Source organism: Cryptomeria japonica, chromosome 9, assembly GCF_030272615.1.
Source record: "Cryptomeria japonica chromosome 9, Sugi_1.0, whole genome shotgun sequence".
Lineage (NCBI taxonomy): Eukaryota > Viridiplantae > Streptophyta > Pinopsida > Cupressales > Cupressaceae > Cryptomeria > Cryptomeria japonica.
The window spans coordinates 550,932,890-550,946,573 of NC_081413.1; the positions used below are offsets into that span (position 1 = coordinate 550,932,890).

The 13,684-nt window shown below is 36.0% G+C and overlaps 1 protein-coding gene across 1 annotated transcript; it reads right to left on the reverse strand.

Moving 5' to 3' along the window:
* Positions 1-10,458: 10,458 nt before the first annotated feature.
* LOC131060970 (uncharacterized) lies at positions 10,459-13,261 on the reverse strand. Its single transcript, XM_057994460.2, has one exon. The coding sequence runs from the start codon at positions 12,927-12,929 to the stop codon at positions 10,797-10,799; it is 2,133 nt and encodes a 710-aa protein (XP_057850443.2). The 5' UTR covers positions 12,930-13,261; the 3' UTR covers positions 10,459-10,796.
* Positions 13,262-13,684: the final 423 nt, after the last annotated feature.

The window sequence follows — 13,684 nt, forward strand, 5'->3', positions numbered from 1 at the left end:
AATATTAGTATACATGTTCTAATTGACAGCATTGGCAGCTTAATATATATATATATATATACATATATGCTTTTGTGTGTGATGATTGCAGGGCTTAAAAGTCAAGAAGTTGTTGAAAAGATAATTATTACAAGGTCTATATTCAGGAGCCGAATGAAGAAATAACTACTTTTCCCCTAAGTTTGGGGTCCAGGAATCAGTAATTTTTAAGAATGCTTGTGGGCAAACATTTTCAAGGAGGGGAGACTGTGATGTCCCCATCCAAATGAGAAAGCTCCTTGTATTATATTTATAAATAATAGTAATATTCAAAACCAATACAAAGAGTGAGAGATGATTAAAGAAAACAAAACTAATCATATATATATATTGACGTATATCTCATACGATTAATTGGATGCATAGTCAGTCATTCACCAACAGAAAACCTTGACAAATCAAACACCATAAGAAATAAGCATTCTTAGTCTCAATTATAGCTTTACATACTTTAGAGAAGAAATGGGACCAAGTGGATGGCGTGGATTGTAAATTCCATAGTAGCAAACATCTGCAAAAAATCGTGATTATACGCGATTAATTGGCAGTCGAGAAGTTTGCCGATTTTTTCACCAAAAAAATCGGATTTAATCAGTCAAAGATGGTCAACGATTTTTTTTGGTAAAATTCCAAAAAAATGCCAGATTAATCAGGATTAGCCGGGGGGGGAAAAACGTGAACCCTAATTCGAAATTTGGCAATGTATTAAAATCATATGAAATTCACAATGCACACTTCCATTTTCTGAAATTCGTTGAAAATTCGTAGGATAAAGGTAAAGTTTTTTCAGCCGGCTGATAACAAGTTTGATGTTGTCGTCGACAAGTATGAGTGCCACAAAAGGGCCACAGGTCGACGCTCTACTTGTGCCACCAGTAGGGTTTGCTGAGAGACGGGAAAAATGTTAACTAGTATTAAACATTTACCCGATATAATATTGTTGCTTGAAATAATGTTGTCACCCGATACAATATTGTTGCCCGATATACTAATATATTAACATTTACTATATAAGTTGTGAGATTTAAAATTTAATATATTTAAAATTAAACATTTCCGAATATTTAATTCAAATTTTTAATTATTTATATTAAAATTTGTTAATTGAAATATATAAATTAAATTAAACAAATGTAATATTGTTTATTCAAATATTTTTTTAGATACATTATTTATATTTTTCTAGAAAAGCAAATTTAATGACGAATTCTTTTTCGAATTTTTCCTCTTGCCGAATTTCATCCGAATTTTATTGTTGGTGAATTCGAACTCAAACATGATGACTTAGCCGCCCGCTATAAATTTCATTTATTAATGTTTAAATGACTTTTTAAAATTGTGGGGTTTGAATATAAAGGTATTTAAATTTTGTTTTTAAAATTGAAATAAAAAATTAATATAGTTTGATTTTATACTTTTAAAACTAAAGTGTAGTGTTTTTATTTTGCTTTTAACGTTAAAAATATATATGTTTTTTAAAATAGAATTTAGTATTTTTATTTTGTTTTTAAAGGTAAAAATAAAATAATTACATAGATGTTATAACGTTTTGTTAAATAAAAATTTAATGATTGTTTTATTTTTATTTTTATTTTTTGAAACAAATGTTTTTAATGGTAAGAATAAAAATTTATTATTTTAAAAAATATATATGAAATGTATTGAATCTCAACTTAAATATTAAATATTGTTTTTTATCTAAGTTACCGGTTCGGTTTCAGATTCGGATACAGATTCGCGGATTTGGCAAAAAAAAAACTTGGATACAAGTACGGGTTCGTCCGTATATATATATATATATATATATATATATATATATATATATATGTTCACAATTATAAATATATATGTTCACAATTCAAACTTCAAACATACAAATATGAAACATACAATGTAACTTTCCCATACAATGATACATAAATGATAACAGATGAATCATAAATCCATAATTGCCAATGCCAATAAATAATCTCATATTCATATATCGTAAATGTAATATCATATTCATAATTTGCAAAAAAGATTTTATTCAAGTTTCAAGTTTAAACTGATTCAAGTTTGTTTATACATTATTGACTTTTTTGACCTATAATTTTCATGTTTAGTTATACTTTTTTGACTTGTATGACCCGTGGGCCTTCTTTTTGGGAACCCACAGGCAGGACCCACAAAGAACCCAGCCACCTAGGCGGTACCCGGGTGGAACCCAGGGAGAACCAGGCTCGGACCAGGATTGGGCAAGAACCAAGACCCGAACCCAACCTTTTTCCCCAAGAACCGGTATCTAAGTTTTTTATTATAATAACACAAAAATGGGATTTTTTTTTTAAATGATTTATAAAAGATATTAAATAAATTTTAAAATATATAAATTCTTAAATTTTTTTTATCGATAAAAATTTATAAATTCTTAATTAATATCAATAAATGTGTTTATATTTTGGAATTCGTACAAAGTCGCAAACTATATTGTAATTGACATTTTGACAATTGTTACCATCTAGTTATTATTTATGTTGTTGTATATTTTGTGAAATGTAATCAGTGATATGAATATGAAGAAGTTGATAAATACAACTTCAGAGATCCCAAGAACAACTGCAAGCAAAATACCTGTCACAAGAGAGAAGAATGGAGGCAAAAAGGCATTAATGGCTCTGAAGAAAAAGATTATCATTCAGAGAGGGAATGAATAATAAAAAAGTACAATACAATCCTTATAAAAGGAGATTATGCACCATCTTATTCTACACAGCCTTAAGAGGATTCTGGGGAAGGAATTCCTTATGGCTTATCATAGGTACAGAGCCAATACCGATATCCCGGCCTTTTTCCTTGCAATGGTGATATACATGGGGACGAGCAAGAAGAGAGCAAAGCTTCTAACTCAAATGGTGTTTAAACACCGCCTGTTGGGGGAAATTGATGCCGCTTTGGATAATATTGATGCCAACCTGAGAATACCGCTTCCCCAAAATTACTATATGACCTTGGTCAACAGGGCGGAGGTGAGAAAGTTAGTGATTGTGAACTCTCTGGACTTTGATGCTCTTCAAGAAACTTGGCCTGCCATTTCCAGGAATATTGAATTTCTGCTTAAAGCGGCAGGTATTCAAAATGGCTTCTCGTCGAAATGGAGGGCAAAATTTCTTCGAGATGAAGGGTTAGCGGCTGCAGAAGGTTTTGGTATCATGGAGAATGGAGATTTGGTTGATGGCAATGACTGGGGTTTTGGGCTTGGCGAGGAGTGGTTCCCAAATGACTACCAACTCCCTAAGGAGAAGGCGGAATCAGCGGCTCACTCGACCTGTGGCACTGAATGCCCTATAATCTTGGATGCGGCTCATGCTCCTGAGGATGATGACTCTGAAGACTCCCATTGATTCCGATTGTCACCTCTCTCCAGTTTCTCTCTTTCCTGGTTATTGTTTTTTTGTTTAAGGGCCTCTGTTATCTACTTCCAGTGGTTATCGACTAGTGTTTTGTACTTGTCCAGCCTCCATTGTTGGTTTTTGTATAGGAATAGAGCTATGGTAAGGGGTTTTCTTCCTGGTTCTTTCCCCCTACCGCTCTTACTGAACCAGGCCTTGTATTCTCCTATTTTGATTAATACAAGGGTGCTGCCCCTCTGCAACTATTTACTTATTAAAAAAAAAAATACCTACAATATTATTAAATACCTAAGTTTAGCTTAAGTGTAGAGGATAATAGACTAATAATTAACTAAATAATTATTAGCTAATACATGATAACTCTAACACCCCCCCTTAAGATGAACTTAGGGAGTAGCTAAAAATAACTAAGGACTAAAAATGCATGAAAGTAACAATGGGTCCCAGCAACTAGGCCTGATGAGGTACTCAAGTACAAAAAATCTCTATAAAGCGAAGAAATAGAGAAAACCTCATGGGAAAAAACTCTACTCCAAAAAGAGATGAAGGCTAGTGAAGGACTGAAGAAGCCTCCAAACTAGAGAATGTTCCAGAAAACAGGAACAAAGGATGAACATGAAGAACATCACTGAAGCATGAAGCTGCAAACACTGTTGAAGAATAACTGTCGATCTGAAGAACCTCCACTGAAATAGAAGATGATCACGTAGAGAAGACTGTAATCTGCATGAGTGCCCTCAAATAACACTACTCAAATCAGATGGCAAACAAAGGCAAACAACTAAACTCGAAGATACAGATGGCAAAAAACACCAAAGTCTAAAGAGCCGATCAATCAAAGATGGAAGGTTGCCTCCAAAAATAGGAATGAAAGAGTGTCCATATGGTAAATTATCCATCTCACCGAAATGCATAGGTAACCAGCCACTGCATTCGCCTAGTACATAGGGACAAATACTGAATACATAGCTCACTCCGACGAACCAAGGAAGCATTAGAACCAACAAACAACAGGAGAAACCCCCCCCATAATGCTGACAAGGGAGAGGTGACAGGTACACTGAAACTAAATGCCAAGAAAAACTGCATGACGAAGAACTAGGAACATCGAGAGTGCAGAAGAAAGACAAACACATATAAAAGGTAGTGTCGTGGAAGGAACACTCACTTGACACACATAATGAGGCTAACGTTGTGGAATGAACACTCACGTGACAAAGGTAGATGGCAAACAAAGGCAAACATCAAACCCCCCATGGCACTTTATAATGGAGTGCGAGTACAATAAGGCACAAGATGTGCAAGATCCCAAGTATGCAAGGCATAGTGGCACTTTATCTCAGTACGCTTGCAAAAAAGAAAATGCTTAGAATGAAGGCTCTAAATGTCAAAAAAAAACACAAAACTGGAAATACATGAAACACAACCAAAAACAAGTCATCCCAAGCAAACGAGAAGTTTTCATGACATCATATGTCCAAGTAATTCACCAAAGTGTGAAAACACAAAATACTAAATAAAATTACCTGGAGTAAAATCTAGAAAAAGTGCATGGATGGCTGTGAAGAGCTTTGAAACACCGTCCCAACGTCGCTAGAATCGCAAAAAACGAAGAAACTGGCGAAAAGATATGAGCTAAGGACTGAAAATAGCACCTCTGACTTCAAATGGTTGTAGAATGTACCAGCAGCAAAAACAGGTGATGAAACCCACAAATCCGGAAAATAGATGAAACCAACTTTCCAACGATATCTTGTTTGCCAAAAAACGATATCATATGCCCAAGTTATGGCCAAAAGAAAAAAAAAAAACCCTCTTTTAGGGCACAAAGAGGGTCTCAGGGGCCATACAAAGTTGTTTGTAGTGTTGACGTCAACAGAATGTTCCAAAACTATTCCCCTTCTTGGCAAAAAAAAATCCCTACCGAAAAAAAAAAGTCTCCTGCCGGAAAAAAAATCTGCCCGTTGCATGTTGCCTAAAAAAATTGATGGGGGCCAGAGAAAGAAACCAGCGACAGAGCAAGACGGCTGGAAGACAATAGAGCGGGGCAGCCAGAAAGGCAATGGAACCGAAGCGGCCGGAAGGCAGCAGAGCCGGACACAAGGTCGACCAGCCGAGGCCGTCACGGGGGGGATAGAGCGGACAGGAGGCCAGTGGACGGCGGCAAGGGTCGGCTCAAGCGATGGCGACGACGGAGACAAGGCCGGCCAAGGGGGTTGTCTCGGGCGGGAGGCTAGAGCAGCAGTGACACCAAGGCATGAGGGCCAGAGAGCAGGGTCCACAGCCTATTGCCTACAATATCTCTATGCTACTATTGAAAAAAAGTAATTTTTGATTTGCTTTTCTGCAATTTTTTACAATTTTTTATAAATCCATATTTTTCAAAAAATCTTATACTTTTGGTTTGCCGATTAATTCCCCAAATGATTAATACTACTATGGTAAATTCTATTGTCCATTCATAGTCTCAAATGGGGCATGATAAGCAGAAAAAAACTGTTAAACAAGATGAGGTTTGTACAGGCAAAGAGGTGTATGCACTAGCCATCTCTAATCTTCCACCATGAAGATGGAAAATGCAGTCCAATTTTTTTAAGATATTTTGTTGCCATAGGCACCCAACAATTTATGATTCAAATCTAGCCAAGAGAGCTAGGATCTTGTACTTATGACTCGAAATGTCATTCTAGAATCCATTTACAAAACATTATAATCCTTTTTATCCACAAAACCTCAGCAAATGGAACCCATGATAATCAATTATAGGGGACCACTAAATAGAAGGAGACTTGATAGAAAGTCTTGAATGAAACTCATCTCGCTTGCAGGTCCATGGTTTGAGAGATTCCCATACTTTCCATATGATTTTGGCAACAAAGATACCAACAACCTTCCTTGGCACCAAAATTATCAATAGAAAATAACCTATGTAACCCGGGGATGCGTCCCCGACCTGAAAACCCCCGTCCCAATCTCGGGGACGTTTGGAGGACTTGGGGACGGCCAAGGGACGTTTCCCCCCATCCCAAAATTGCCAAGAATTTAGAGAGGACGCTTGCCGTAGCTGTGGGGGACGTTTGTACGTCCTGGGGACCACTATACGTCCCGAGGACCGCTGGGTACGGCTAGAACGTCCCCAATCCGTCTTGGGGACGGTCTCGCTATCCCACACATCTAAGAATATTAAAAAATATTAAAAAAAAAATGCCGTATTTTCAATTTTTTTTTTTAATTTTCTAATATGGGCCCCTATTAATTCAAATTGTTATTAAAAAAATTAAAAGGCAACATTAATTAAATTTTAAATTTATTAAAATTTAATTCATATCAAATGTTTAAAATTAATTTATATTATAAATAGAAAATATTAAATTGTTAAATTAATTGTTAAGCATTTATAAATTTAAAATTAATAAATTATAAATAGGAAATCAAAATAATAAAATATTAATTCATTAGTACTATTTTGATTTTCATATCATAATTGACAATGAAACCATATGGCAGCAATGTAGCCTTTGGCCATTTTGACATTTTGTATGTTATTTCTTTAATATCTATTATGATATGCATATTGACAATGTGAATGAATTGAAATTATGAATTTTGAATGCATAATTGCATATTGAGTATTGACAATGTTGTATGTTCAAAATTTACATTCTAAAATGTTTTCATAGTATCATATGCATGCTCTATCCATGTTTTCATATGAATATAATGTATATATGCATGCTTTATCCATGTTTTCATATGAACATTAAGAATTTTCCTATATATTTTAAATTTTCCCTATATTTTATATAGTCATCCCCTTTGCCCTCCCCCCACCATCCCCAAATTTGGCAAAAAAAATTGTCGTCTCGGAAATGCATCCCGCCGTCCCCTGTCGTCCCCATCCCGAAAACTCGAGGTAACATAGAAAATAACCCAACCATTTCCAAGCTCCCCTAAGATAAATAATGGTTATGAAGAGCATTACAGACTTCATTCCCCTGTACAACTCTTATAATCCATTTAACACAAAGAGCACTGTCACATATCTGGATATTGAGAAGCTCAAGTCCTCTGAACTTGGTTGGCAACCATCTCCCAAGCATAATGCGAAAACCTCTAGAGCCTTCTAAGTTAGTCCAAACTCCAAAGTAAACCTATTAAAGTCCATCCAATTTATGATAAGAAGCCTTGGAAGAGGCTCAACAAGAAGAATAAACAGGAGGGTGGCTAGAACTTTGGAAAAGACCTATAACTTACTAACCATAGAAAAAGGCTTAGTCATTTAGTAGGTAATCTTCATTTCCACTCTCTAAATGATATAATACAATTATTTAGAAAGCAAAGAATGAAAGGATAGGGATTTTTAAATTTTTTAAATATTCTTCATGTTGTATCCACTTCCAATTAGATAAAAATCTAGTCATTGAGAACCAGGTGATAGAGATTGTTTGGCTTTGTTCCCACTAAATCAAGAACCCAGAGGCCAAGCAATAAATGTGAAGACATTACATACAATAGGAACTAGAGAATCTTCCTCCCAAAAAGCGAGAAAAGGTTCATAAACAAATAGCCATTGACAAGCTGCTGAGGAGGAAAACCAAAGAGAGAAACAAACTTAATCATGTCTCTACAAGGTTAGTCAACAAGTAGATAACAGCTAACCATTCAGCAGCTAGAACATGTAACCAAAACACTCAGGCTGAATTACATAAAAGGTGATGCAATTTGAAGCATTATTGAAGAGCATTTGAACTAGACTGGTGAGAAAATTCCCAAAGACAAGCACTTGAAGCAAGGCAATAAAAAAAGTGTCGCTCAATTTGGTCATTAGCCTTTTCAACGTCAGTTTTGACAGACAAAACCATTTTTAGAGATGGTACAGCCTATTCCATACCTTCTAAAACAACTATAATATTGCTCAGTGTGTACCAGATATGGAAAAACCTTGTTTGCTCCAGCCCCACAATTAATGACAGCAAATATCTAAAATGGAGAGACAAGGCCTTGGCAGTGATCTGATATGATACATTCTGATGTGTAATAGGCTGCAAGTTGCTAATAAATTCAAAATTTAATGATTTCGGAATGAACTTGATGTTGTGTCATATCCCCTGCCAGTCACAACCTTTGAAAATAAACCTTAGAATTTGGTGCCCAAAACAGAAATTTGAATTTGCCTTTGATTTATATAAAATTATAATGCTTTGTAAGGGCCTTATTATGTCTCCTTGCTGGCCAACCTTGGAGTTTGAGCATAAAAACACAATAAGAAAATCTTGCTGGGCTGACCTTGCATAGGGAGTTGCCCAACTTTGGGTGAATTAAACAATCAAATAAATAAAATTAAAATCATGATTGGGCCAACCCAGTGCTTATAGAAAAGGTTGTCCCCATTGCAAAAAGACAAACCTCTCCAATCAGTCGCCTCCTTTTGGGAAGGTATTTACAGGGTTGGTGAGGAGCACTTGGAAAGGAAAAAAACAGGAAGGAATATCTCCCAGTTCTCACAGCAGATTTCAGTGCAGAAATGTCAGATTTCAAGAACAGATTTTAAGAGGGGAAAACTTTAATTCATTATTATATCCAGAATGGGATCGCTCTGGTAGAGCAGAAGTTTACAATAGGGAAGCACATTTTTCGAGGATATAAATCAGAGAAGGCTTCCTAATTGTTGCATATTCATAAGGTTTATAATCAGGGAAAGCAACCATATCGAAGACATTTAAATCTACTACATAAGGCAGATATATACTTAATAATATTGCATGATTTTGGAGTCATAAGTTCAGGAACAGCAAACCACCGTATAGGCAGAGATGTGTTATCAGATTGATACAGAAATTTAAGGACATTATTCTGAAACAGCAATCAGATCTTTATAAGGATCAAATTTATTCCCTTGTGCCAGAAATCCGACTTTATATCAGAAATTCAAGAAAGTTATAATCATTTTTAGTTATCTAATAATTTATTATTCATTTGGATAGTTCAATTGTTAAATATATTGCAATTTAGTTAATATATATTAGTGTTCCTGAAAGGGAACATTACAAATAGCAATAGAAAATAAGCTATGTTACCCCAAGTTTCCGGAACGGAGACAACAGGGGACGGGGGTACATGTTTCTGGGACGGTGATTTTTTTTCCCAATTTTGGGGATGGCTATATAAAAATAGGGAAATTTAAAATATTCATATGAAAATATGGATAAAGCATGCACATATACATTTTAGAACCTTAACATATAAGAACTAGCAGAGTTCTTATGCCAAATTTGTGTTAAATTGAGAGTTGAAGTCAAATTGCTTCTAGAGTTCATTGTCAAAATTCACTGTCAATATGCAGAATTTATGGGGACATCCCCTAGGAGTCCCCTGTCCCCAGGACGGGGATGCCTGAAAAAAAAACCAGGGACACATCCCCGGGTATGTAGAAAATAAACTCTTCACAATTTAATAATAAAGTCCTTATTCTATTTTAACTTTTCAACCTTCATGATATTATCAATTCAAAGAAAGATTAAATGATAGGTTTTACTGTGCTGGTGCATTGTTTGATTTTCACATTCAATTTATTTAATTTACTGCATATTATGAACCCAAGATTGGATAAGCTTGCTTAGACAGGTATCTCCATGGGTAGATTACACTTGCATCACGTGACTTTGTACTCTCCTTGTTTGATGGAGTTTTACTACACAAGTGACTACATCCCTTTTATCCCACACTGGTAGTACATTCACATCTCTTGGTGTAGCATTCAATATACACCCACTTGTAACTCAATGGAGCATCCTTGTAAATATATTAGCATTCATATTGGACTAGCAATCATCTTGTGTTTCTACAATCTCGAATTTTGCATTTGCTATTGTGGTTTATTTGTGTCATCAAATGTTTTAAAGTTTGCCTCATCATCAAATATTTCATTAAATCGAACCAATTGGTGACTCAAGGCTTGCCTCATCAGCAAATCTTTCATTAAATCGAACCAATTGGAATTTCTATTGCAAACAAAAGGTCACAATACTGAGAAAATCAAATTCTCCTCCATTTCTATATAGTTGTATTAATTCGTGAGCACACATAAATTATGACTAGCATTCTTGCAGTGCTTGTCAATCTCTCCATGTTTACATTAAAAAATATAATTAAAGCAGAGAAAAAAGAAGATTTAGATGAGAGCAAATCAAATGACAATTAGAATTCCCTATGCTAGCCGATGATATCTGCATCTCTTCATTGAAAAAATGACTCAATCAAAACAAATCAAATTTGAAGGAGATATTATTGTTAGCTCATTTCAAAAATCAAACCTATACGATCCAATTGTAGCTTACTTGTATTCAACAACAGATAAACGTTGTTTCATGACATTTTGCTTCTCTTTCTTCGGATAGGCCCCTTTCCATATGCTAGAAGCCTAGATCGAGGAATAGCAGGAGCTTTCATTTGGCGCCGCCTCTTCTTTTTGGATTTGCTTTCCTTTTCATTATTTATTTCTTCTGAATGATTATTATCATGACCGTTCAAACGTCGACCATTATTACGCTCACCTTTACTTTCTCTGCTAAACTTTTTCATCCCCTTTGCAAATCTGGATTGACCATCATGCAAAGCTATTTTTTTCCTCTTCTTTTGACTGAATTTATTGTGCATGGGAGGCTTCCATTCTTCACTCCTATAAGGAGCTAACTTCTTGAGTGAAACATACTGGTTCAATTCCTTATCATCTGTCATTAAAATCTCTTCAGTGCTTAAACCGTAGGTATTTAATGGAACTTCCCTGTACTTAAAACGAGTAGGAAGATCGCCTATCATGTCCTCGTAATCCAGCTTATAATATTCTTCAAGCTGCTTGTCCAATAACAGTTTCTCTCTGAGTGAAATTCTGCCTTTGTGCCTTTTCTTACTTCTAGAAGCTTCCTCTGTTTCAGTCCCTGAATTATCCTCAACATCATCAACATGCTCTCGAGCTTCTTCGTCTTCCTGTTCTTCTTCTTCTTCTTCTTCTTCCTGTTCTTCTTCCTGTTCTTCTTCTTCTTCCTCTTCTTCTTTGCCGTCTTCTTCTTCACTGCTATCAATTGCTGCTTCCATCTTGCCCTTATCTGAATTCCATTCAGAATTTTCATCAACTGGATTTTCAGGATTCAGTTTCTTATGTTTATTAACATTTTCCCTTACTGCAGCAAAACCCTGCTTGGATTCCCTGCCATCCCAACCTTTGGGAAGACCCAAAAGTTCATCTTCTGCGTCAAAATCTGGTTTCTCTGAATCAAATTCATCATAGCCCTCGAAGTTCTCATCTGCATCTTGAGCACCATAGTACTCATCTCCAAAAGCTTTTCTCATCTTCATATCATATTCATCCGGATCGAAGTCCTCATCAAGGTCCCTTTCATCCAACACGTTACCCTCATCATCCTTTACCCCAGCAACCTGTCTGACCTTCTCAAGCTTCTGCATGATCTCCTTCTTCTTGATATTCTTGAGATGTTTCAATTCCTCCTTCCTCTCAAATTCAGATTGCAACAATCTCTCCTTCTTCTTCTCTCTCTGCTGCTTCCTTGAATTTGGCTTCTTCCTCACTGACCCCTCCGTAAACCTGGCATGGCCCAGCACCTGATCACCTGCCCCTTCCTCAAACCTGAAATTAAAGCCTGCCTCAAACCTATCCTGCTTCTCCAGTTCCTCCTCATCCTCCGAAATCCCCACATCCCCATACCCCAAACTCCCCTTCTCCTCCCGGTCAATCCACCCTTTATTCAACAAATAGCTCTTCAAAAACCTTTCATTATCATCCAAATCATTATCCTTGCCAAAATAGTCATCCAACCGACGTGCAATATCTGCATCCTTAGCACGCTGCTGTGCTTCCTTAACAGCCTCCTCTTCCTCCTGCTTTTCGCGCTTAATCTCCTCTGCACTCTTCTTCTTCACTGTTAGCAAACCTCCATCATCGCTATCATCATCATTATCCTCGACACCCATTAAAAAAGCCCTCTTAAGCTCATCTTGCTCTTCAGCGTAGCTCTTTGAACCCCCCTTTTTAACCTTTTTTAGGGTTTCATTATCATCATCAAATTCAGGCCCATTCTCCAGCAAATGCTGAGCCACAACATCTTTCAAATACAGCGCCTTTTTCTTTTTGCCTGCTTCGTTTCTCTTCTCGTCAATCTCTTCTTCTTCTTCGTCATCGTCATCATCATATAGTTTTACATCTTTCTTATAAATTAACGGGTCTTTCCTTTTCACTTTGGCTAGGGTTTCATAAAACTGTAGCTCCGTCTTCTCTGGAATATACCCATCCTCATCTTCTTCCTCGTCTTCAGAGGAATCTTCCTCATCAGAATCACCGCCTAAGCCCTTCTTTTTCAGCTCCTGCAATCTGTGAAGCGCCTCCCGCTGCTTATTATGCGCAAATCTCTGAGCATAGGCTTTGTTCACCTTAATCTCTCCGAAACCCTTCTCCTCACCATCAGAGTCTCCCAGCAAGTCCATTTCTGACCTAGATAAACTTAAGAAAATGGGCAAAAAAAAATTCTCGATAGTATTTCTTTATTAAAATTTCACACAGACCAGTCTTCTGTGATTAAATCTACTTGCAGGATATGGCTTCTCAGCTTCTTCTTCCTGCAAAAAGGATTAAGATATTATGAGGATTTTGCCTGGTAGATTATGCATTTGAACTAACAAGCTGCTAGCTTTCATGGATAAGACGACGTTGGCATAAAAAGCTGATTCCGAAACCCTAGGGTTTTGCAGGAAGGTGGAAATTTTTTTATATAAACTATTTTTTACGTCGAAAGAGTGTACAATCATGTATCCTGTTAATAAAAAAAAAAAAACGGGTATTGTTTACGACTTTAAACAAGAGAGACGCAAAGCGTCATGTTTCTGTAAAGAGTTAAAAATATGGATGGTAAAGAAAAATAAGAATTGTGTGTTCCTTAGAACATGAAAGGAAGAAAACTAACATACATCCATGCAGAATGCTTAGCAAACCTTTGAGTGGTTAAGAAATGCAAAAACATTAGCTATGACAATTTTAGTGAGTTTCTTTATCAAATAGAATACAAAAGTACTAAATATATATAATATAAACTTTAGAAAGAAGAGAACCCAACATTATGCATTAAACTAAAAACATTGTTGAACAAAAATATACATAATGTAACAAACACTAAATTGACATAGAAAAAGGTGCACTTTCCTTTGGAAATTTTGAAGCCACTGTATTATGCTTTAAACTTTTT

Excerpts from the sequence above, each read along its gene's own strand:
- LOC131060970 (XM_057994460.2), bottom strand. The coding sequence starts at position 12,929 with ATGGACTTGCTGGGAGACTCTGATGGTGAGGAGAAGGGTTTCGGAGAG.